The sequence below is a fragment of the Tauraco erythrolophus genome, chromosome 2, assembly GCF_009769465.1.
Source record: "Tauraco erythrolophus isolate bTauEry1 chromosome 2, bTauEry1.pri, whole genome shotgun sequence".
Classification (NCBI taxonomy): Eukaryota; Metazoa; Chordata; class Aves; order Musophagiformes; family Musophagidae; genus Tauraco; species Tauraco erythrolophus.
In genome coordinates, this window is record NC_141466.1 from 168,442 (window position 1) to 191,411 (window position 22,970).

The following is a 22,970-nucleotide window of genomic DNA, read 5'->3' on the forward strand; positions in this document are numbered from 1 at the left end:
AAAGACAAAAACTGCATGAGGCTGCGTGCAATGCCAACATGTCTGCGTGGGCGCTGCCCTGTCCTCACTCACCCTTTGCAAGGGGTCCTCCAGCAGCTGGATGGCACTGTTAATGGCCTCCTGGGGCACGTACGATGACTCGCCGTTACCCTGTATTTCCAGCACTGCCATCTGCCAACACAAAGCAGCACATCGGACTTCACCGATAACAACGGACTACACCGAACAGAGCTCAAGGAGACCACTGCCAAGCGTGAGATCGTAACAGCCGAGTTGTTTGGTGCTAGTTAAGGTCACAGGTTGTGAAGGCAGAAAGACAATGACTGCCTCATTACGACAGCTTGTTCCTAGAGCCGTAACAGATTGCCAGGGAGACCTGAAAACTATGCCAGCATCACCTTAGGCAGTGAGTATCTCCATTTTGAACCTCATGATCCATTGGCCTGTACTTCTGCTTAATAATTCCCATCCTCTAAAGAAGCAGTAACTAGACCACTGCCAGAATCTGACAGTGTCCCTCCTGACTGTACTGAGAGCTCTGGATTACAGGCAGAAAAGCAAGCACACAATGCCATCCAGAACTAGCTCCAGCCAAGACATACACAAATTCCCTGCTAGGAAAGGCTGGGATTCCAGAGAACATCTTAAGATTCAGTTAAGTTTTGCTTCCTATAAGTTGTGTGTTTCCACAGATCTCTTGCTGCTTCACTTATGGGATGTGCAGCACAGGTTCAGAATTCTTTGCGTTGGCTCTTTTTGACAACTCCTTTTTTTTTTTTTTTCCAAAAAATACTCCTACCAACAACTCCCATTTCCTAGACTTAGGCCTACTGATTCCAAGGACAGAGGAACTGCTAAGCTGCTAAGTTCAGGTACGTCAGACTCACACCTGATTGCAACCACCATCTGGATCAGGTGAGGACAGGCTGGCTCAGAAAAGTTACAGACTCCATCTGTCCTCTCCTCCAGATACCACAGGAAGAACAGGTCCTCCCCAGAAGGGGGGGGTTTGCTCTCCATGTACATTAAGTACAGTTTGTGGTAGTGACTGTTCCCACCAGCCCGTGGGTCAGACTTCAGAACTGGCCAAGACCTGCAGAGCAACGAATTACACATCAGGAATTTCAGAAAGAACCACACGTTACTGAGCTATTTACTTCTTTGGAAGGCATTTGGGGGAATCCTCAATAGAGATCCCTCCAAGGCAAACTGCACTTGGCTCAGGGAACAAAAGCACTTCGTTACCAAGCTAACCCACCCGTAACCACAGCATCTCCACAGAGCCATTTCCTTCCCTCAGATTCATTCTCTCTCTGTCCTACAGCTGAAGTGTTCCACACTCACCTCCAGCGCACACATCCCAAAGGAGTAAATGTCCACAGCAGTGGTGACGTTGGCAACTTCTGTAACACAGAAATAACACTCTGTTATCGGTTCATCCCTGCGCTCGGCAGTACCAGCAGGACCACCTCTGCATCAGGCTATGGCAATCCTGCAGTCTTCTCTCCCTCCTCTGCTAGCAGAAGACAGAGGAGTTGGAGCGTTTAGCGAGCGAATAGCTCAAAACTGTTAACATGGTGTCTCTCATGAGCCTGTAGCTAAGAACAAGATGCAGAACAGCTTGGAAGCATTAGTAAGGCCAACAAAACCAAGCTTGCAGCTGTAGCCACACCATACCTCCATATTCCGGGGCAAAGAAGTGCAGGTTCTTCTGCTCCTCACGACAGGTCTTCACGTGGTTGTTAATTGTGTCCGGTGCCACTAGAAGAAAGTCATGAACGCTTAGGACACAGAAACCATAGCCCATCCCTGATTAGACCCTAAGGAACACATGCAGCTCCAGGGCCCTCCAGTGCCCAAAGGGGCAGCACAGTGGAGTTAAGGTGGCCTCATCTCAGGTCACCTGCCCTGACATATTTCTCCATTGTCTCCTCGGCTGCAGGTTGACTAAGGCAGCTTGGCATTTCTCTCCAAGAGCAAAGCTGGAGACAACAGTTTCTGCTGAAGGGGAAGACAAGCTGGGAAGGACATCCTGTTGAAGTGCGAGTCCTGAAAGCACCTAACTTAAATCAGATCCATGGCATTCCTCACAAGCAACTCAACTTTAACAGAAGCCCTAGGAACAGCCAGAGATGCCAAGATCGCTGCAATTAGTCACCACCTCAGGGCTCTAGGAGAGGGACAGACCTACAAGGCAACTCTTCCACATATCAGCAGGGCACTGGTGCCAAAGTGCCTTAACATAAATGTCAAGCAAAGCTGCTGAAAGAGGAGAGATGACCACCCTGACAGCCGAGGCCTCCCTGCAGCTCCACAGCAACCATCAACAATCACTCAGAGCTCCGGTGAGGGAACAACTCCCAGGCACAAGAACAATGAGCAGAGCAGAAGTGTGGACCTCCATAGGAGGTACAGCCACCTCTGAAAAGACTGCAAACAACTCTCCAGAACTAAGCAGCTGGCTCTTAGGGAGAAGCACCGAAGTAGGCAGGGCGTTCAGAGTCACCATCCCATCTGAAGCTCTGCTTCCACCCCTGAACATGCCTGGTCCCACAGTCTCAGGCCCATCTCCCACTCTGTCGAACTCCTGGACAATCGCAATTGGTCCTGGTCTGTACTGCTACAATGTGGACTTACATGGGATATGCCAAACCACCTGTATTTTTCCAGGTGTTCCTGGATTAGGGCAGGACACACCAAAAAGGATTCCCTGTTGAGTGACACTGGACTAGTTCCCAGCCTCAGAGGAGAGATGTTCTTTGGGGTCTAGTCAGACAAGAAGGATCTTCCTTGGTAACTCAGCTCAACTCTGCTGAGTGGCACACACCAAATCCCATTATCTTATCTCAGCACTGGAAACGGAGCTTGTTTCAATGGCCAGTGCCTGCTCTCCCAACCAACTGTTCATGGTTAGTTTACTGCTTTTTGCTCTTATCTTGGGAGCCCAGTAACATCACTTCATTCCTAGTGCTCACCTGCTAACAGACACCACCAGGTCCTCTCAGCTTCACAGCACTAAGCAAAGCAAGCTAAATTCTTCGTCTTCCTCTTAAGACCTGCTCTGCATTTTCCCAATCACACCGACCCCTTCAGATGAGCCCTGGCCAGGGTCACGCACAGTTCTCTACCAGGGACTCTGCCCCAGTGGATCTTAGCACTGCACGCCAGGCACGTGGGTCGGATTCGTCCCTTGGACAGCTAGTAAATGCCAGATCCTCCTCGGTTCCCAAATGACGAGCTCTGGACTTTTGTGCAGCTTTGTGTTTTGCACTATTGAGTGAGTTACAACTGGACTTTGTGCAGTCCTTTTATGTCTTCCTGTGCTTCTGGAGGATATCCTGGCCTACCTCAACATCACACATTCCCCACATTTCCATTAACAGCCTCAACATTAATGAGATCAGTGTCTGAGGGACTCCAAACCCCTTTTTCAGCCTCCATCCTGTCACCAAACCTTCAGACAGTGCAGGCCCATCACCCAAGGTTTGTCCAGCACAACAGGTTCTCATACTGGGCCTTCCAGAGAGGTTCCCAGACATCTCCGATGGAGAAGTCCTGTTAGCTTGCTTTTGTCTAGGGGCAGGATCTGCCTTAAGTAGCCCACTATGTATGTCTGGTCTATAGGTGGCTACCAAGAGAGGAGGGGCTACGTCAGGTCTTCTCCAGCAGCTGGATTTCCTCATCATTACTGCTCTTTCCCATTTCCCTTCTGTAGATGTTTTGGCCAAGGAATCAAGATCAAGTTTAACAGTACTGGCCACTCCCTCCTCTCAGTAACTTATTCTTTTCCACTGAAAAGAACAATTCACCGCTGTAAAAATTAACAATTTAATACTGTCAAATGAGGTTTTGCCTTCCTAAAAAAAACCCACCTAAAACCAAACACTAAAAAAAAAAACCCAAACCCAAACAACAAACCACCCCACACACACTGCTACTCGTGACTTTCCAAACTTCTGCTGGAGACTTGCAGGAACTAAAAGTAATTTCTCCTAAACCTGTAGTACACCACTGGTGGGCACGAGGGGTGGAGATAAAGACAGATACAGCCCTGTGAAGGGGCAGAGGCTGATCACGTCCAGAAATGCAACATTGCTGAAGATCCACAGCCACCTGAATGCTGTGAGGTTTATGAACAAGAACAAATTTTTCTTGAGAGCGACCAATATCATTAAGATTTTGGCATTCCCCTGCTGTAATACAATCCTAGAATCTCGCTGATCCCAAACTCGTTTGTTCCCTGTCTACAAGAACTATTACTTTGTCTCAGCTTTTACAGAAAAGGGTATTTAAGAATTCAGAAACCCTTCTGCTCTGAAGTCAGGTTTATTTTGTTTAATGGAACACTGGATGTCTTTGTGCAGCATACAGTACATGCGAACTATCAAACAGGTATTTGTGAACCCTGCTAAACCCAGCATCTACTGCAGTCTCTGACTACCGGGAACTAACTAGACAATCTGGGGATATAAAATAAGACTTATTTTAGAAGCCTTCTATTTATTCTGCCTTTCTTGTCACTGCAATGGATTGCAAGAGCAAACAGGAACCCAGAACCCATCTTCAGCTATGGAGTTCTGTACAGTCAGAGGTCTGGCACCCACCACCAAGATCCTGCGTGTAGCTGTGCTGCTGCCAGGGCAGGGCCAGACCCCTGCAGAAGGGTAGAGGCATCAAGGCCTGCCCTGAGAAAGATGCCATGTGTCAGCAGTGACAGCATTGCAGAAATTCAGCACATGTCATCAAGCATTGGACCAACGTCCTCAGGCAGGAACTCTGGCACGGTACCACCCAGGACAACCCTATCCTGCCAAACGTGGAGCTGAGTCAGCCAAGTATAAAGTCATCTTCCAAAAAATGTTCTGATTAGCTTAGTTTTCCAATGTGCCTTTAAATACTGTTCCTACCGCATGTGGGACGGCAAGGGTCAGTTCACCACCCAGCCATGCTGTCCTTTGCTCCTGGGCCCTGATTAAGAACAGGCAGTAATCAATCACCAAAGGGCGTTATCAACAGAAACCTTAGCCAGTGATGTAACACAGGCACTCCCGTATGAGGAAAGCAAGCACAAAGGAATCCTAGCCCAACCTCTAGCTATAATGGCTGTCTGCACCTCATTAAGGACTTGATAGTAAGCTTCTCCGCATCCACGTCCTATGGATGTTCTGCAGTGGCACCAACATTTCTGGAAAGAGCTGGGCTTGCACTGTCTGTGGGAACTTCCAACTCTGACACGCAGAAAGGCAGCTTTGAATTTGCTGTTGTAGGTCACCCAGGGACCTGTCCCCTCTTGTATTCTGGTCCTCGTGCCTCTGAACTTGCAGAGTCCCACCAGAATTCCTCAACATGCTTTCCTGTCATTGCTACAGGTTTGCAAACCTGGCTCTGCAGCTGGGTTTGATCAGCCACACATGGCAAGCTTGCTCCCTGTTCTAGCAGTTCATATCACGGCTCACATGCAACTTGGCTGGACATCACACACATAACCCTGCTCTGTTCTTCCAACACTGAAGCAATGCAACAGCAGAGCAATGGCACAAGACTACCAGATTCTTCACCATATGCCTTAGAGCTAAGCAGAGGTGGCCCTGTCAGACACACATCTGTTCCTTTCATCACTGTACAAGATAAGAACACACACTTTAGCGTACCCCTGACACCGATTCACACATGGTTGCTCCATACCATCCACTACTATGTCTAGTGACAACTCTCAATTCTGTGAACGACCAGAGGCATGCAGGCTAATGACAGCTCACTAAGGCAAACAATGAAAGTCAAAAAGGAAAGCCAGAGCACCAACATTAACAACAAACGTGTCTTTCTCAGCCGCAGAGAAGACTACAGCAAGGGGCAGACTACAAGACATAGCACCACACGACTGATCAGTCTGGTAAGGAACTAGCAAAGCAAAGATGAATTTTAGAACAGGATTCAGACAAATATGGTGTCTGTGCAGGGCAGATGATAGAAAGAGACGTGAAGTACAGTAGAAGGTAGGAAAAGCAACTTGCCTTTGGCAAGCTGAACTCAATCTGACAATAAAAGCTTAAGGAGAAATAATCAGCATTACTGCAGGAACAAGCAGAGCTTGCTAGACTTCTCAAATCCTCAAGGACATGCTAGAGCAAAGGGCTGACCAGGATAAACAGACAGCTCACCGGAGCACCCGTCAGTCAGCAGGAGTGTCAGCCAAGAACGCACTTGGTAGTATTACTTCCCAACTGTCACCAGTGGGAGGTTTTAGCAGAGATGCCAGATCACAGAGTGACTTGCCCCTTTTAAACACCACATGTTGCAAAAGACATTTTCCTCTTGTCCCATGTTCAATTCACAGCCACCTTTGTTCTGCATTCAACACCTCCTCCTCGCAAGCACAGAAGACAGCCTGCCCAACAGTCCTTCCTTTCCTCCTGAGGGAGCCGTTAAACCACTCCGTCTCTTGGAAACGCCTACGCATCCTCCGAAGCAAGAGCATGTTACTCCGCTCTTCTAGGAAAGCGCTAGTACACTGTCCACCAGGTTTCAGCAGGCTCGGAAAGCAGAGGAAAACACAATGACAGCAAGAAGGATCAACAGCTCGCCTTCAAGGTTAGTCCCAGGCTTGCTATGCCAATCCAGCAACAGCTACCTGTGCTGCACTGCACCAGCATCACAGGGACCCAAAAATGATCAACTGAACACAAGACTGTCTGCTTGCAACTATGAAGGGATGGCCACAGGGCCAGGACCGGTGTAAGGCCACGTTATTATCCCCTGCACTCATGTGCCCGAGACATTTTCACTACTGCAAAAGGGTGTAAGACTGCACAAAACCAAGACATTCACAGTTCATTTGCACACAAACACGACAAATGCCTTTTTATTAGGGAGGGCAAAGCCTAGAAAATAAGCAAGTAGGAAGGTACTGGAACAAAAAGCAGCATGCAGCCATTAAACACCGAGTCAAACAGGAAAAGCAGTGGCAGATCAGGCTGATCGCAGAACACCAGCATCCTAGAGCCCTGCAGATCTATACCAGGGATTGCAAACAGTGTTTGCAAAGCTATTTGCAACACCGAGTCACCAAAAGCAAGAGGATTTTATTTATTTTTTTTAAACATTTGAATATGATACGAAAAGGCAAAGAGGCTCAGTGTATGAAAAGTTCACTACGTGCAGTTACCAGTGCCAGGTAACAGCCCTCCAGCTGCTCGCACCTCTGCTCACTCTTGCCGCATCCCTTGACATCGCTCCTGAGTAGTACAAGTAACCTCGGCTTAAAATATTGCCCGTGTTTTGCTTCAGAGAAAATACTGCTGAAGCAGAACCAGTGGTACTTGCAACGGAGAGCTGGTATCATACACAAATTCAAGTACCTTGAAAGAGGTATCTTCCTCCACAGAAATTAACATAGAATCATAAAATCAGGGGATGGTTCAGGTTGGAAGGGACCTCTGGAGGTCACCTTGTCCAATCCCCCCAGTTCAAGCAGGGACACCCAGAGCCAGTTGCCCAGGACCATGTCCAGACAGCTTCTGAATAGCTCCAAGGATGGAGACTCCACCACTGCCCTGGGCAGCCTGTGCCTATGTCACCTTCACACTGAAAAGGGTTTCCTGATGTTCAGAGGGAACCTCCTGTGGTCCAGTTTGTGTCCATTGCCTCTGGTCCTGGCACTGGGCACCGCTGGCAGAGCCTGGCTCAGGCCTCTCGGCACCCTCCCTCCAGGTATTTATAGCCACGGATTCCATCCCCCCTGAGCCTTCTCTGCTCCAGGCTGAGCAGTCCCAGCTCTCTCAGCCTTTCTTCACAGGAGATGCTCCAGTCCCTTCATCACCTTGGTGGCCCCTCACTGGACTCTCTCCAGCCTGTCCGTGTCTCTCATACTGGGGAGCCCAGCACTGGACCCAGCACTCCTGGGGTGGCCTCACCAGTGCTGAGCAGAGGGGAAGCATCACCCCTCTGGGCCTGCCAGCAACATGTAGCCTAACGCAGCCCACGATATTGTCAGCCGCCTTTGAGGCGAGGACATATTGTTGGCTCACGTAAATACGAAGGCTTATAAATGAATGATGGGAAGGAACACGATCATGCTGTGTCAGACTTCTTGTGAAGCAGTGGAGGACATTTTTATGTTTAAGTAAAAAAGCATTCCAAGTTTTAAATGGACAAGTTTGACTACGTCCATTACATGGAAGTGGAAAGTGGGAGTTAGCAGAGCAGGAAACGCATAGGCACAGCAACAGATAAAGAGGACCAATAAGATAAGTACTTGTAAATCCTGGCTGCGTGCAGGCTCTTCACCAGGGACTTAGGAGCTTATTAGCACTTTGTCTGGAAGAGCTCATGATACAAACAACTTCACTCTGAACAAAGCGTGTAGGGAGATTTGAAATCTGCACACAAAAACAAGTTCTAAGTTCTAGACCATGAAGGTCCTGAGTTCTAGACCAGAAGAATGAAGGTCCTACAGACTGGGCAAACCCCTGCTTGGGTTGCATCGCCTGACTGCAGTACAGTATTCATATCAGAAAGATGAAGGAGCAGCAGGACTGCTGTTCTTGCCCAGTTCTTTCACCACCAAAACAGCAGGGCACTAATTAACTGCAGTAGCCTCACATCACAGTGCAGGAATTACACGCAGTCAGAAAACCAAGACAAGACATTCACTGAAATGCTACGGACCAAGCTACTCCAGCGGATTCTTTTACTCACAAAAGACAGACATACACTGAAAAACAAAGTCCTCAGAAATATGACCATGAAAATTATTTTATGTTTCAAGCAGCTCTGCTTAACAGAAATTTGGATTGAACCAGTATAAATGCGTATTTGATTAAAACGCAATTAGGGTCCACAAGTTTGAGCATTTCAAGTTTAACTTCCCTGAATTCCAGACTTCACACCTCTGTGATTACCACTGTTTCACAACACGCTGAAGTGGAGCTGCACAAATGACCCTGGAAGACTTAACCAGAAAAGCTCACCCCCTGAAAGCAGAAGCCAGAGTGAAAACACTACTTGGCCCACATCACAAAATTGGAAGCCATCATTGGTTGGAAGCCACCTCTCAAGAATACAGCCCAACTCCCTGCTCAAGGCAGGGTCAGCTAGGACAGGTCACCTGGAACCGCATGCCGTTCAGTTCTGAGTATCTCCAGGGAGGAAGACTCCCCAACCTCTCTGGGCAACCTGTTCCAGGGTTTGACTACTCTCACAGTAAAAAAAGAGTACTCTTGTATTAAATGGAACTTCAGGTATTTCTGTTTGTTCCCATTGTCTTCATGTCCTGTCAGTGCAGGACTTCACGTTTCCCCTTGCTGAACCCAGAGATTCCTCTCTGCTTAATTCTCCAGCCTGCACAGGTCCCCGTGAACGGCAGCACACCCGTCTGGCGTGCCACCACTCCTCCCAGTTTTGTGTCATCTGTGAACTTGCTGACGGTGCACACTGTCCCAGATTATCCAGATCATCAAGGAAGACGTTAAAAAGTACTGGCCCCAGCATATACTCTGGGCACACCACTGGTGACGTGTCTCCAACTAGACTTTGTGCTGCTGCTCACAACTCTCTGGGCCTCAATGTTCAGTTGGTTTTCAACCCACACGCTCTGTCTGCTCATCTATGAAGTCAAGGTAAACACCACCCACTGCTGTCCCCTGGTCTACCAAGCCAGTCACCTCATTACAGAAGGCTATCAGGTTTGTCAAGAATGATTTCCCCTTCATAAACCCACACTGACTACTCCTGATTGGTCTTGTCTGTCTGGTGTTTGGAAATAGTTTCCAGGATTAGTTGCTTCATCAGATTCCCAGGGACTGAGGCGTGGCTGACCAGCCTGTGGCTCCCCAGAACTTCCTTCTTGCCCTTCTTGAAGATAGCAATGACATTTGCTCTCTTTCAGTCTTCAGGAAGATCTCCCATTCTCCATGACCATTCAAAGACAACCAGCGGTGGCCTTAGAATGGCATGAGCTGGCTCTCTTAGCACTTGGGTGTGCATCCCATCAGGTCTCACAGATTTAGGTATGTTCAATCCTTTTTTCAGTGTTTCCTAATCTGATCCTCCTTCACCAAGCTCCAGGCTTTCCCCCTGGTCTCAGGGGCCCAGGGTTCCTGAAGGCCAGCCTCAGCAGTTCAGACTGAGGCAGACAAGGCAGTGAACACCTTGGCCTTTTCTGCGTCCTTTGTCATCGAGGCCCCCACGCTAACTGAGAGGGCCAGTATGTTCCTTTGCCTTCCTGTCGCTGTTTACTTGCAGAAGCCTTGCTTGCCGCCCTTCGCATCCCCTCCCAGATCGCTTGGCTTTCCATCCTCACGTGACTGGGCAGTATCTCTATATTCCTCCTGTGTCAACTGCCTCTGCTTCTACAAAAAATTCCTCACCTAAAAGTCTGAATAAAACTCTTCAGCAATTAGGGAGAAGGCTGAGCATTTCATCTTGTAGATGTGGAAGACTTGCTAAGTTTATACTCAAGTGACCTTTCAAGAACGAGCATGAAGGAACCTTCTAAAATGCTAATGTTCCGCATGCCTTCAAAGAACCCCAAAAGGAGCAGATGCACACAACTGCCTTCCTAATGCTAAAATGGGTAAATGAAGACCTGGATGACTATAAGACATGTCCCCTGACACATCCTGGAAATCCACAGAAAGGCAGAGAAAAAACACATTCCAGCAAAGCTGGAGCAGCAGGTGCCTTCGATGCAACACAAAGAATAAATTTGACCACAGAAAAGGCAAGTTTTTATAACCTGGAGCACTGAACTGGGAAACTGAAACCTTTTTAGAAGATCCTACTTAACCAAAAATGACAGCCAGTCTAGAAGATGGTTGTTTTCTGGTGTTTTCATGAATGAGAAACGCAGAGCACACAGAAGGTATACTGAGCAAGGAAGGCAAGCACATGAAGTGAGAGCCAGCTTTTGTATCTTCTGTAAAACAAAAATGAGAGTTTATTACCATTATGGCATAGTAGGAGGTCAAACTGTTACGTATGCATTCCACTGGGTGACTTTGCAGCAATGCCAAAGACACCAATTCTTAACACTAAATCTGACTTTAAAACACCAAACACCACCCTCTCCCCAAATGCACACACTAAATCATCACACACACATGTCCAGTCAGGTGCTAGTGCAACTCCAAAAACTAGCCACAGCAATTAGAAGCCCATTGATTGTCACTCACCTATGACTGCTTCTCCTGCCTATGTAACCATAACGTGTACGCTTATATAGAAAAATCAGGGCAGGCCTCTGGCAAGCACTTTTGCCACTCTAGTAATCGTAACAGCAGCTACAGCATGAGATGCCTGTCAACTTATTGCAATTAGAAATCAACCTCATGCTATTCCACTCAGTTTCTCAACTGCTCACTCAGTTCAACAGAGTTTCTCAAGAACAATCCAAATGTGAAGAATCTTCACTTTATGACAGGCTTTCACACCACTGGGAGCCTCTAAGTCAACACCGACCAAGGCCTGTCAGAAAAATTAAAAAAAGTAACCTGCAGACCACTTCAGCCTTTCTGAAGCATTTCAGGAAATAAAAGTTCCTCTCAAAACTACTCATCTGCCCGATCTCATTCCCAGCAGCAGCTGTAGTCAGAGACAAACCTTTTCCTCTGCTCGTCAAAGTCTACCTTAGTTTTGCCAGGTTTCCAAGCAACTGAAAATGTCTGGCTTGGTAGAGGACATGCTTGACCCTACACATAAAACTCTACGACTAGAAGCTAACCTACATAAACTCATGTTAAATCTTCCTAAACAAATGCCAACATGGGTGAAAGTTTCCCATTTTTATGATAGATTTTTCTATGTCCACTGATTTCAACTACCTGTTATTTTTTCTCTAAACCACACTTGCCTTAGTTCAAAAGATCCAAGATATCCTAGTAAGATAAGCCAGATCCAAGATATCCTAGTAACCCTCATTTGATTTCTACATCACCCACTAAGCGTCTTAGGTGTCTGTTCAGGATGCGAAAAACAGTGTGACAAGTCTTTAAACATCAGGTAACAAAATCTGAGAGTGAAGTAAGGACTAAAATAAGATCACTTATGAAAGCATGTCACTCACAATCTTATTAGCTCAATGCTCAAGCGAAACAGGAGCCTTACACCCTATATTTAGTGTTTTGAAGCCCGAATGACTGTTCAAGATCTAAGGATTAAACAATTTCCAGCTCCCACATGAACAGTACATAGTGATATGACAGTACTGTTAAAACAAGTTCTCAAGAAATTGGCCAAGAAAGCTCAGTGTTTCAAGGCCATCCCATCCTGTCTCAGCACGAGTGAGATACCACAGCATCTTCTTAAGCCTCAAGACCACGGGCTGAGGCCCCTTTTCCTGCCTGGGCACAATGAGGGCCTTTTGTTCTGCTCGCAGCGGTGACGTGGTTTCTGAGACACGGCTTGCTGGTCTTAAGCCTGGTTGCCATCAGCATGACTGAACCTGTGCTGAAGCCCAGGTTCAGCCACGTTCCCACTCCGTGCCCTTGCACCGGATCAGTCTGCCTCCGGTGTGCCACCGGGGCTCTCCCACCCCACCGGGGCAGCCTGCCGCGCACAGCCGCCGCAGCCCGACTCGCCCGGCTTGCAGCACTCTGGTAAATGAGCCGTCCCCAGGGAAATCCGCCCTCCTAATGCCGTGAGCCCTGACTACATCAGCTTCTCCCTCAGCTACGTAAGAGCCCAGATTCAGCTTTCTGAGAGCACCTCTGCTCTGCTGGTGATGCCCAGCAGCACAGCACACCCTCCTCCTGCAAACACCACAGCGGCACAGAGCCCGTTTGGACGGGCCCTTCCCGTTCCATCACTTCCAGCTGACACTTGGTAGGTTCACAGCTCAGTAGAAACAAACTCTAACCATCAACAACCATGCTGATGGCAAAAAATAAAATAATTATTTTAAATGTAAATGCAGCATTCTATTTAATAGGGTTACAAATTGCGGCACCCAAATCCTTCTCTAGGCCCTGCCAGCCCAGCTCACTCCTCATGTGCACAAGTCTCCCCAAAAATAGAGCTCTGTCTGGGGAAACATAAATGGTGAACCTTACTTCACCATCAGGGACTCACTTGGGTAGGGTGTCTCTCTGGCCATCAGTAGCCAGACACATTCACCGAAACATTCATCTTAGAAAGAAAACATCTACAGAGTTAAAACTACAAGCAAGCAATTAGATAGCCAAGCACGAGGCGAAGGCTAGCCCAGGCTGGGGGCCCAGCCAAGTCTAGTGGAGCAGCAGCAGGGAAGAGCCTAATGCAGGTGGAAAGTTCAGCTGGGAAGAGCTCAGAACAATGCATCCGCTTGGCTTGACATGCGGGAGCCAGCATGCACGAGGGTCCATGGACGAGCACGCTCTAAGGAGAAGGAAAGGAAGAGAACTAACAACCAGGAGACTTCACAAAGGGCAGTGCTCCCTCTCTGTAAGGCTCTGGCTGAGGACACAAGGAAAAGTTTGCATCCCAGCACAGAACACAAGATCTCAAAGTACAATACGCCTAAGCCGAACAGTTTTACACACCAGCCTTATAGCAAGGGAACACGGTATAAATTAGAGAGTATGTATGCTGTGTGTGTTACAAATATAGATACACACACATATATAAATATATATATGTGTACACACACACAAATAATGTACATTACATATCTAGCGGTAGTCACATCACAGGAGTGGAGAAGTTTGCTCACCATTAGCAAATATCCTATGAAAGACTGTTGGTAACAGAGCAGCCCGTAAGCGGGAAGTAAAACGAGACAGAAGTCAATGAGTTGATGAAACAGCAAGCACTTAACATCGACAGAGACAGCGAGGTCAGAATCACGGCAAAACACGGACAGGACTCGGAACCTGGCCCTGCCTCTAGCCACCTTTTTGAAATCAATTTACATAAGGAACACCAGTGTTTCTAATTGAGAACCAGACTGGGCAAAGGAGACAAGACACCTCTGACCAAGTAGAAGATTACGGCTGACTGAGGCTAAGCAGCTGGAAACTGTTCTTTCTGTGAGTGCTCTACAGTCTCTTAGCATCCCCTTCAGCAGACAACTACGTTTCTCTACATCCCCACAGCTTCTCCTGGGCATGGATCTTGGCAGCAGAACCCATACTTACACACCTAGCCACATAATTTAATAGCAGAGTTAAGACTAGTAAGACTCAGTCTCCTGGCACCTTGGCCTGGAACAGAAAACAGACTCTGGGCAGACTCCAATTAATATATAATGAATCCCAGAGGTCAGGTATGTTGAATCCAGGAAAGCATATCCACTGGCTGAGCACCTGGAGGCACTAGAAAATATACTAGCACAACACTAAGCTTCCCCCTATGCTCTGGGGGCGTCTGGAAGTCTCACTGGGTAAATGCTAATATATTGCCATGTCTCAGGGGCACCAGAAGACCTTACAAGATGCTCCAGCTTGATGCCTCGGTTCTGTTGGAGCACTCCAAGAGCTGCCCAAAAGCATTTTAATTCAAACACCTCACCTCTTTCCACCTGTGACTGGTTCTTACACTCCCATGAGAACTACAAAAATTACCTCCCAACATCACTTAATGTAAGCAAGCAGCAGCATGGAACACCCTGTTCCCCTTCACACTCAGAGAACCTTCAAGCTGTCCCAGTAAAACACTTGCAACATGCTCCCTTCGCAGGTCTGCTTGTTAGGGGACACACACACGCACAAGATGCAACATGGTGTTGCACGGGGATCCTGTGGCAGAGTACATGGAAAACAACTCGGACCCCTCACAAGGAATGTTTTCATCTGACCTCAACTCCAGAAAGCAGCTGGAACATTCCAGTTTCTGGGAACACCAGTGGCAAGTTTAAGAATGGTAGGTGGCTTACCTATCCTCATCACAAGTTCTGCAAAGCTCCCCATTCGTTTGACACTTTTCCTCCTTTAATCTATCAATCCCACACTTTATGGCACAGAAAAAAAAAGTTAGTAAATTAATGGATTATGGACAGCTTTTGCATTTAAGTAGTATGAGAAATCCTTCCTCTTTCCCACTCCGTTTTTCTTCCACAGATGACCCCCAGCATATAAAGATTTCATCCCTCTTCCCAAAACTCAATGCAATAGTAACAGCAACACCCTACTACTAAATGAATTTCTTTTCTTCCAGCAGCGCACAGGTGGCTCTAGGAAAAAAAAAAGGCTGATGCAGAATCACACGTAGAAGAAGAACAGCGGTCAGTCCCGCTAGTGCATGTGCTTCGCGGTCTGAGCAGCAGCAAGGAGCGACAGGCCAAAGGGCTGCTCCCACACCTACCCACGTGTTACAGGAACCAGTACCAGCCACTGCCAGCGCGACACAGGCGCTGCTCTGCTAGTAGCTCCTCACCTAGCAGACAGAAGGATGTTCTGCAGAATACACCAGCAGCTTCCTTTCCCCAGATTTTTGGCCCACACTCAGCAAGTGTTCTCTTTTGCTTAAAGCAGAGGAAAGAGGAGTTTTCAGGCACATAGCCCAGAATGGTGCGGGGGCCAGAGATGGGATCAAAGAGCCAATTGTTGTGCACTCAATCATCGTTCCCCTTAAATCCCTGAGAATTACTGCCTCGCTTCTTTTAAGTGAACACTGTAAAGTTTTCAGATACCAGCCAGCTGTAATAAATAACTACGTGAAGCAATAAACATGGGCCTGACATTGTCAGTGACACCAAAGCAACGGTTGCTCTGGGGCCCGAGCGCAGAAATAGCCCGTCTGGCTACTGCGCAGTCAGCAGGACTGGAGAATCTCCAGCTCCAACACAGCCAGCAGTTCTGATGACGTAGTTCTGACCTTCACAGCTGGGTGGGCACTGCAGGAATAAGAATACATTCTGTAACATTGGCAACTTTAGTTCCAGCCTGCACTGCACTGGAGCCATAGCTTCCACATCCAGAGCTTTCTTCTTCTGATCCCAAGTTCACTTGCGCTCCCTTCCTTTTTTATTTAAGAAAGGACCAGAGTCTCCCTGACGAATCACTTCACTTTTGAACAAAAGGTGAGCAAGGCAGCCTACCACTGTGGAGCAGAAGTTTGCTCAGGAGCAACCGCCATTAAGCACCATTCCTGCAGCCACACTCGCAGCACGTGCCCTGTTCTTGCTGAGGACACAGCTGCTAGAGCACACAGACACCCACTACTCTTCGAAAGAGCCCATCAGCCTAACTGCCTCTGTCCCTCCCACCGTGCCTAACAGAAGCAAAGCTCTAAGGAATTGGAGGGAGCAGGCAAAGGTGTAGTTCTGTTGAGGCAACTGTTTGTGACCCATGCTCCAAGAGCCACCGTTCTCCTAGACAGCCTCTGACCAGCACCACCGGGAGTCCGAATGCTCGTGGAATGTCACGTTTGCTGATCTGCAGCATCTCCCTCTGGTAGAAAGCCATGGCTCTAGATACCAACTCCAAGTGTTTGTTTTTACAATCAGAAGGATTGCGGCTGTGTAATACTTTCAAACTAAACTTTAAAGATCTCTTATGTTCTCGAGTCTACAACAGGCTTCCCTTAAGTGGCCCGAATTGAATGCCTGGCAGCCAGTTGTGTTTGCCAGCATACAGGCATCAGGTGTACACAACTCTTGGAAATTCCTCCCACCTGGACAAAGTAAGGGATAAAGCGAACCTCATGACATCACCAGCCTGTACAAAGAGCAAGTCACCAAGTTTACAGGCAGAGAACTGAGTGTTCCTTCTGCTATGACCCAGTCTCCCTGGGTACAAGCATGTATCAGAGGTTTGCTACAGAGAACAGAGACCCCAATTCTGGAACAGAGACACAACATGAGAGTTCTTTGATGGAAAGAAAAGCCACAGAGGTCTGCAGTTTATGAAGAGAGGCTATTTTTAGATGACAGGCGAAGCAGAGCATTCTTTCCTGTACACTGTCAACATCAAACCAAGAATTCACACAGACAAAAGCCTCCAGAATGGCAAGCACACACTCCTCAGGTTTGGGAATACTTGCAGAAGTTGGACAACAGATAGAAAAGCTGGCACTTGGAAAGTTATGTCAAGGTGCAACATACATAATGCATCCTGATTGCAGAGATTTTTATAGACACAGGAATGACAAAGGTGAAAAAAACACGACTGCACACAGACGCACTGCAAGGATGTGCTGCACTGCCAGAAAAATCACTTCTTATTTATGAAATAAAACGTTTCAGCATAGGTGGCTGCCCAAACATTGCACGTCTTTGCCAAACAGGCCCCGGGCAAGCTAGCATCTTGAAGTCCGGGCCAAAGTGAGTGATGCTGGCTGAGGATGCCAAGACAAGCAGCTTGCTGCAACCAGAGTCTAAAACCTTGATTATAAATGTTGGTTCCTACAAGAAGCACTCCTGGCCCCAGTGGGCACAGTTCTCCAGACAGCTCTCAAACCTTCACAACACTGGAAAAGAACTGTGTGTATTAACATGAAAAAGACTGCAGAGCAGATGAATCCAAAGATAACATGCACACAAAAGTTGAAAGTTTCGGCACCATTTCCCAAGTTAGTCCCCTGAGATCAATAACTGAGGAATGGGCTACCAAGGGAAACAGTATCCGGTATCAGTCCTTCCTGTGCCTGAAGGCGGTCCAACCAAAAGTGAATTCTACTACTAATCTCTGGCACAACTGACATGGAGGTGGGGAACATGTAGGTACATGCCTACCATGCCAGATAACCTTGAAAGGATTAGATGCCTTTTTGTGTTTGAGCAGTGTGCCTCACAGCCAAGGGCACCTCCAACGGCCTTACCTGACCCAATTTTGATCAGTCCGTTGTGCTGAATGAAGATGGTGTCGCAGGTCAGGTTACCATGGATGATTGGGGGATCACAGGAGTGGAGGTAGCTGGAGATTCAGAACAGAGCACTGGTCAGGAGACTTCTGAGGCTGAGGCCAGGAATCCCTCCCTTTCTCCCTTCCCTTTCTCAAGGGACATCAGAAAGGAACAGGAGGGCAAAGGGCATATGCCAGAGATTTACAATAGCAGGGAGGTACAATTAAGTGACTGTACATCTCCCCTAGGCTAAGGCAGAACCATGAAAATTAAGCAATTCTCTCTAACTAACAACCTCCAGAACATGGGGAAAAAAGAAACCTTTCTCTGATTAGTCCCCAAGAAAGCCAGGGTACCAGGGGTGAAGAACCTACTTCATCCATCCCAATACTGCCAGGTGGGTGCTAGAAGGGTTCCAACTTTATACCAAAAAGATCAGAGCCTTATTCAAGCCCTACTCACAGGGTATCAGAAAGGCACTCAGTGCTGAACAAACATGACTGCTCATGTGTTCCAGTGGACACAAACAAAACTTTCCAGTGCTGAGTCCCAGGTACGTTTGAGGCTACCTGGTTTTGCACCTCACTCTGCTTGGGTTTATGTTAGCAGCCAGCATAAATACGGACTGTCAGCTCCCAAAAGCTTATTAGAACCCCAAGTATTCATCAACAGCTTTATTTAGCCAAAAGGCAACAGAATTTTCTCTATCGAGTGGGAATCTCGCTCTGACATCTGGGCTGTTGTTCTTCCAAGGCTGTTATTAGCTACACACCAACTCCAGCTCAGGTAGAGAAGAACCTTTAAAACCAGAACAAAAACCCACTACGTTCTATTCAACTAAGTTGCATTAAGATGGCTGCAGAAGATCTGCATCATCAAGAAATTTATAGATCCACATAGACTTTTTAACAGTATCACTCCACAATAATTATGAATTTACTGCATGCTATAGGACTGGAGCCTGCCAAGACTAAGAAAATTCTCTGCGCTTCTGTCACATAGAATTTGATTTCTTTGACGCTTCTCTGCAACATCCTCTTGGTCATGGTTAGATCCAGGTTATAAAGCTGAACACTCTGGAGAGCTCCCTGATGCTCAACTCCCACATACACTATTGTATCAGTCACAACTTTGGGATCTAAAACCTACATTGCACCTGTTTCTCCATTTTAGAGGCTTCAATATTGTCTAACTGAAGACTCTGGGACTGTTATAGGAAGTGCACTTGTCACTCTGTAGACCACGACTGGGATAAGAATCAGGCTGGCTGACTGAAAGTGCTCTGCAGGCTCCACTCCATGAAGCTTGCTGACGTTTGGCAGCATCTGTGTTTGCAGCTTTTGATGTTCTAGCACGAGAGAGGCTACACAGAAAAAAAACCAGATGGCTAACTCAAGATCAGTAACTCACATACCTGAGAGCAGAGAGGATCTGGGTACACCATCGCTTCCAGGCCTACAGACACAGGAGCAAAAAGGACAAAAATCATTCAAGGAAGAGGAACTAATCCATAGTTCTGTAATTCAAAGTCCATTCACATGAAGGAATACACGCTGCATTCTGTGGCATCTTAGCTTTTACCCAGTACAGGTGCGTAGGCAGTCACAACTTACAGGATCAGTACTCTCATGCTCAGTTTAGTTTCTACATCTTCGTACAGGTCAAGATGTACATCTCCCCTCCTAACTCCTCTTACACAGACACCTTCTCACTTTCCTATATGCACACATGGAAAGGGACGTGCCTGTCACACCATATATACGAAGAGGCAAAACTGCTGGAAACAAAGCAAACAGCACAGAACAGCTGTCCCAGAGAACCTGCAATTAAGCTAGTTTACAGTAATAAAAAGGAATTGCAGCCACGTTATCACCACACCACCTTCTCATCAGGATCCTCTGCTGAAAGATCTTTCCAGAGGCATTAAGTGAAAATAGGCATACATGAAAAAAGGGTTACCTTTTCATTCATAGTTTTGTGGTTTTTCTTTGTCTTCTTCAGGAACTGTTTCAAGCTCCCTGAGGACATATATTCAGTAATGAAGATCACCTGTAGGGGCAGCATGAGACATTACCCTCTGCTTCACTAATTACCTACAGGAGAAAACCCAACAGACTCTTCACTTTACTTACCCTGGCCTTATTCTCCTTCACATCAGCCCAGTATTTGTGAAACTTCACAATGTTCAGATGCTCCAGCTGAATTAAGTTGTCAAACACCGCTTTAACTTTTTCCTTAACATCAGAAAAGCAGAGAAATGTTACATCAGAGACCACATCGGCCCACATCTTACTTTCTTCTTGGGTCTTGGTCCTCTTAAACAAGATTGTACCCTTCAAGCTCCTATGCTAAGAACAAACAGCATCTGATTTCATCCCACACCGCACCTCAGCTAAGCATGTCTGATCACTAAATCAACACAAGAGCCCATGGAAATAGCACAACAGCAGCTCTCTGTCACGTTTTCTGCACAGGCCAGGCTTAAGCTGAATTTGCTACATTTGAGCAACACAGCACTCCAAATCCAGCCAATAATCCACATGAAAGGTCACCACCATCTATAATCCCACCCTGGTGCATGGTATGTTTCCTGCATCTTGCTGGGAAACATGTCAACTTACTTCCTGAAGCTTAAAGTTCTTCCGCTCAGAAAACTGAACCTCATTCCAAACAACTTCCACACCTTCCTCTGTGTCCATGGCCAGGTAGGCACTATCGATCCCTGGGACATTGCGCTGATTCACCTGTGTGGGAAGGATGGAGACAGATGTGAGTTCTCAGCCAGCATTACCACGCATCCTTCATTTGAGTATTATGAACTCTGCTCATTAACTTCTAATTAAACGAGCATTCCAGGACAAGATTGTGCACAGGTGTTTCAGGAAAGGGACATAGCCAAGGTACATTGTAGGCCACATAAACAGGAAGCCCTGGGCATATTTGAGGGAAAATATCTTTTGCACAAAGACCACTAAGAAAGCAACAAGGCAAGCGAGGGGACCCGACAAAGCAAGAGTTCAAAGCCCAGCACAGGAACGGCTAGAGCTGTGGAAGTACTTAATGCTCCAAGACCTGCATAGATACAAGATGAACACCACTCCCAGCAGCAAAGTTCACCATAATACTGTTTTTCCTCAGATATGTAGCAGCATCCAAAGATGTACACAGATTCCTTCCACCAACATCTAGAGCATCGTGCTGTTCTGTAATGCCCTTTACACGCTATTTCACAGGCGTGCAGAAGTTACAGTCACAGTCAAAGTCCTACCACGCCAGGCAATGTGCCATGCTGAAACCAGATTCCTGTCACAAAGTACTTAGAGAAGACAGAGGGCAGAATTTACCTTGTAATTGCCAATCATCAACCACTACTATTCACCATCAACTGGCCACATACCCAGAATCACTCCACCTTCAGTTGATCCAATTCTCCTCTTGAGGTAAAAGTTAATCCAGAGAACTGGCTAGCAAATCCAGACTCATCTTCCACTTACATCACCCTGAAGTCCTGGCCGTTTCATAGCTTTTCCTACTCATCCTGTCTCGCCTTCTCTCCCCTCACTAGGGACCCCATCAGCATCCTATTTCCTGGAAGTTTCTCACTATATACAAGGGTTTCCTCAAAAATCCCTTCCCCCTGAGCAGTCACTTTTACCACCATCAAATTTACTAATTTCAGCTACAGTGTTAAGCCAGTGAGAACTGAAGTAAATGTTCTGCCACCCACAAAACTTAAATGAATAAACACCACACTGTAGGAAATCACTACCGATAACAAAATATTAACTAATCAAACTAACTGAAAGAAACAACCAGTTCCCACAGTTTCCAATGGATAGTGCTTTTAACTCTGGCAGAGTGGTGTCCTGGTTTTAGCTGGGACAGAGTCAGCTCTTCTTTTCAGCAGCTAGAAGAGCTCTGTGTTTTGGTTTTACTCAGAGACTTGCTCCAAGAAGAATGCTGATAGCAAGCTGATGTTTGTGGTTGGCACTGAGGTCTCAAGGACTTTTCAGCTGCCATGTTCTTGCCAGTGTGCAGGAGCACAACAGGATAAGGGGGGAGCATGGCCGGGACAAGGGGGCCACGACTCTCCTTACGATTTGTACTTGGACTTAAGATTAAGGCCAAACTGGCCAATCAGTATTCCATATCATGCAGCGCCATGCCCAGTATAAAAGTGAGGGGCAGCCGGACAGAAGGGCTTTTGCACTGTGGCTCTTTCGCGCTTGCTGCGCTTTCACTCTATTGCCTTTTTTTCCTCTCTCTCCCAGCACTCCCACTCTCGGGGTACTCTCTCTCTCTCTCTCTCTCCCCCCCTCTCTATTTCGGGGCCTCGCGTTCGTCCGGGATTGCAGCTTCGGGACGAGATGGGCTGCAGATAAGAGAGGGTGGTGAGCATCTACACTGTGTATTAAATCATCTGTATTAAATTGTTCTTATCTCAACCCACGGGTATCCCATTTATCCTTTAATTCTCTCCCTCATCCCTGGGGCTGAGGGAGGGTGAGTGAACGACTTGGGGGGGGGGGGTGGTTTGGTTGCCGGAGCGGCCTAACCCATGAGAAGTGGGTACAGATGCAAAGGATGCAGCTGACCATACTGAAACGCAGAAAAAGTAAGGCTTGTCTTTATAAAGAAACTCTGCTATAGGAGGTGAGTACAACAAAGAACTTGTAGGTCACACCAATAACCAGCTAGACTTGAACTCCTCATACAATGCACAATGACACGGACGAACACACCAATGGCAGATGGACATGTGAGAGTTGTGAGCAGAGAAAGGAGTCCACTGAGGTCCTAACTTACTGTTGTACAATATCGACTTTAAAAGTTTGTGTTATAAACACCTGTTCATTGGATTCTAAACTGGGAGGTGCTGTTGACTCTCCTGAGGGACAAGAGGTCTTGCAGAGGGGCACAGATAGACTGGAGCACCGGGCAATCATCAATGACATGAAACTGCACAAGAACAAATGCTGGATTCTACACTTGGGCCCAAGTCTGAATGGGGAGTGGAGCGGCTGGAGAGCAGCCCTGCAGAAAGAGCCCTGGGCTGCTGGTGGGCAGCAGCTCAAGAGGAGCCCGCAGTGTGCTGGGGCGGCCGAACCGCCCCCGGGGGCGTCCCGCAGAGCGGAACCCGCCGGGCAGGAGAGAGCATTGTCCCGCTGCGCTCGGCGCTGTGCGGCCTCACCTGCAGCAGTGCCGGCGCCGTCCCC

General features: G+C 47.4%; 1 protein-coding gene across 3 annotated transcripts in view; it reads right to left on the reverse strand.

The window, feature by feature from the left end:
• Positions 1-22,970, reverse strand: part of NRBP1 (nuclear receptor binding protein 1) — a 39,632-nt gene that overhangs the window by 4,704 nt on the left and 11,958 nt on the right. For 2 of the 3 annotated variants that reach the window (XM_086631182.1, XM_086631180.1), the window contains exons 3-10: positions 20,376-20,498; positions 19,887-19,988; positions 19,714-19,803; positions 19,169-19,209; positions 17,731-17,825; positions 1,678-1,761; positions 1,345-1,403; positions 73-171 (exon numbers count right to left, since the gene is read on the reverse strand). In XM_086631182.1, the coding sequence (XP_086487308.1) occupies positions 73-171; positions 1,345-1,403; positions 1,678-1,761; positions 17,731-17,825; positions 19,169-19,209; positions 19,714-19,803; positions 19,887-19,988; positions 20,376-20,498 (693 nt within the window). Of the gene's footprint in view, positions 1-72; positions 172-1,344; positions 1,404-1,677; positions 1,762-13,684; positions 13,709-17,730; positions 17,826-19,168; positions 19,210-19,713; positions 19,804-19,886; positions 19,989-20,375; positions 20,499-22,970 lie in introns of all 3 variants that reach the window. The other variant, XM_086631181.1, reaches the window with a different exon arrangement.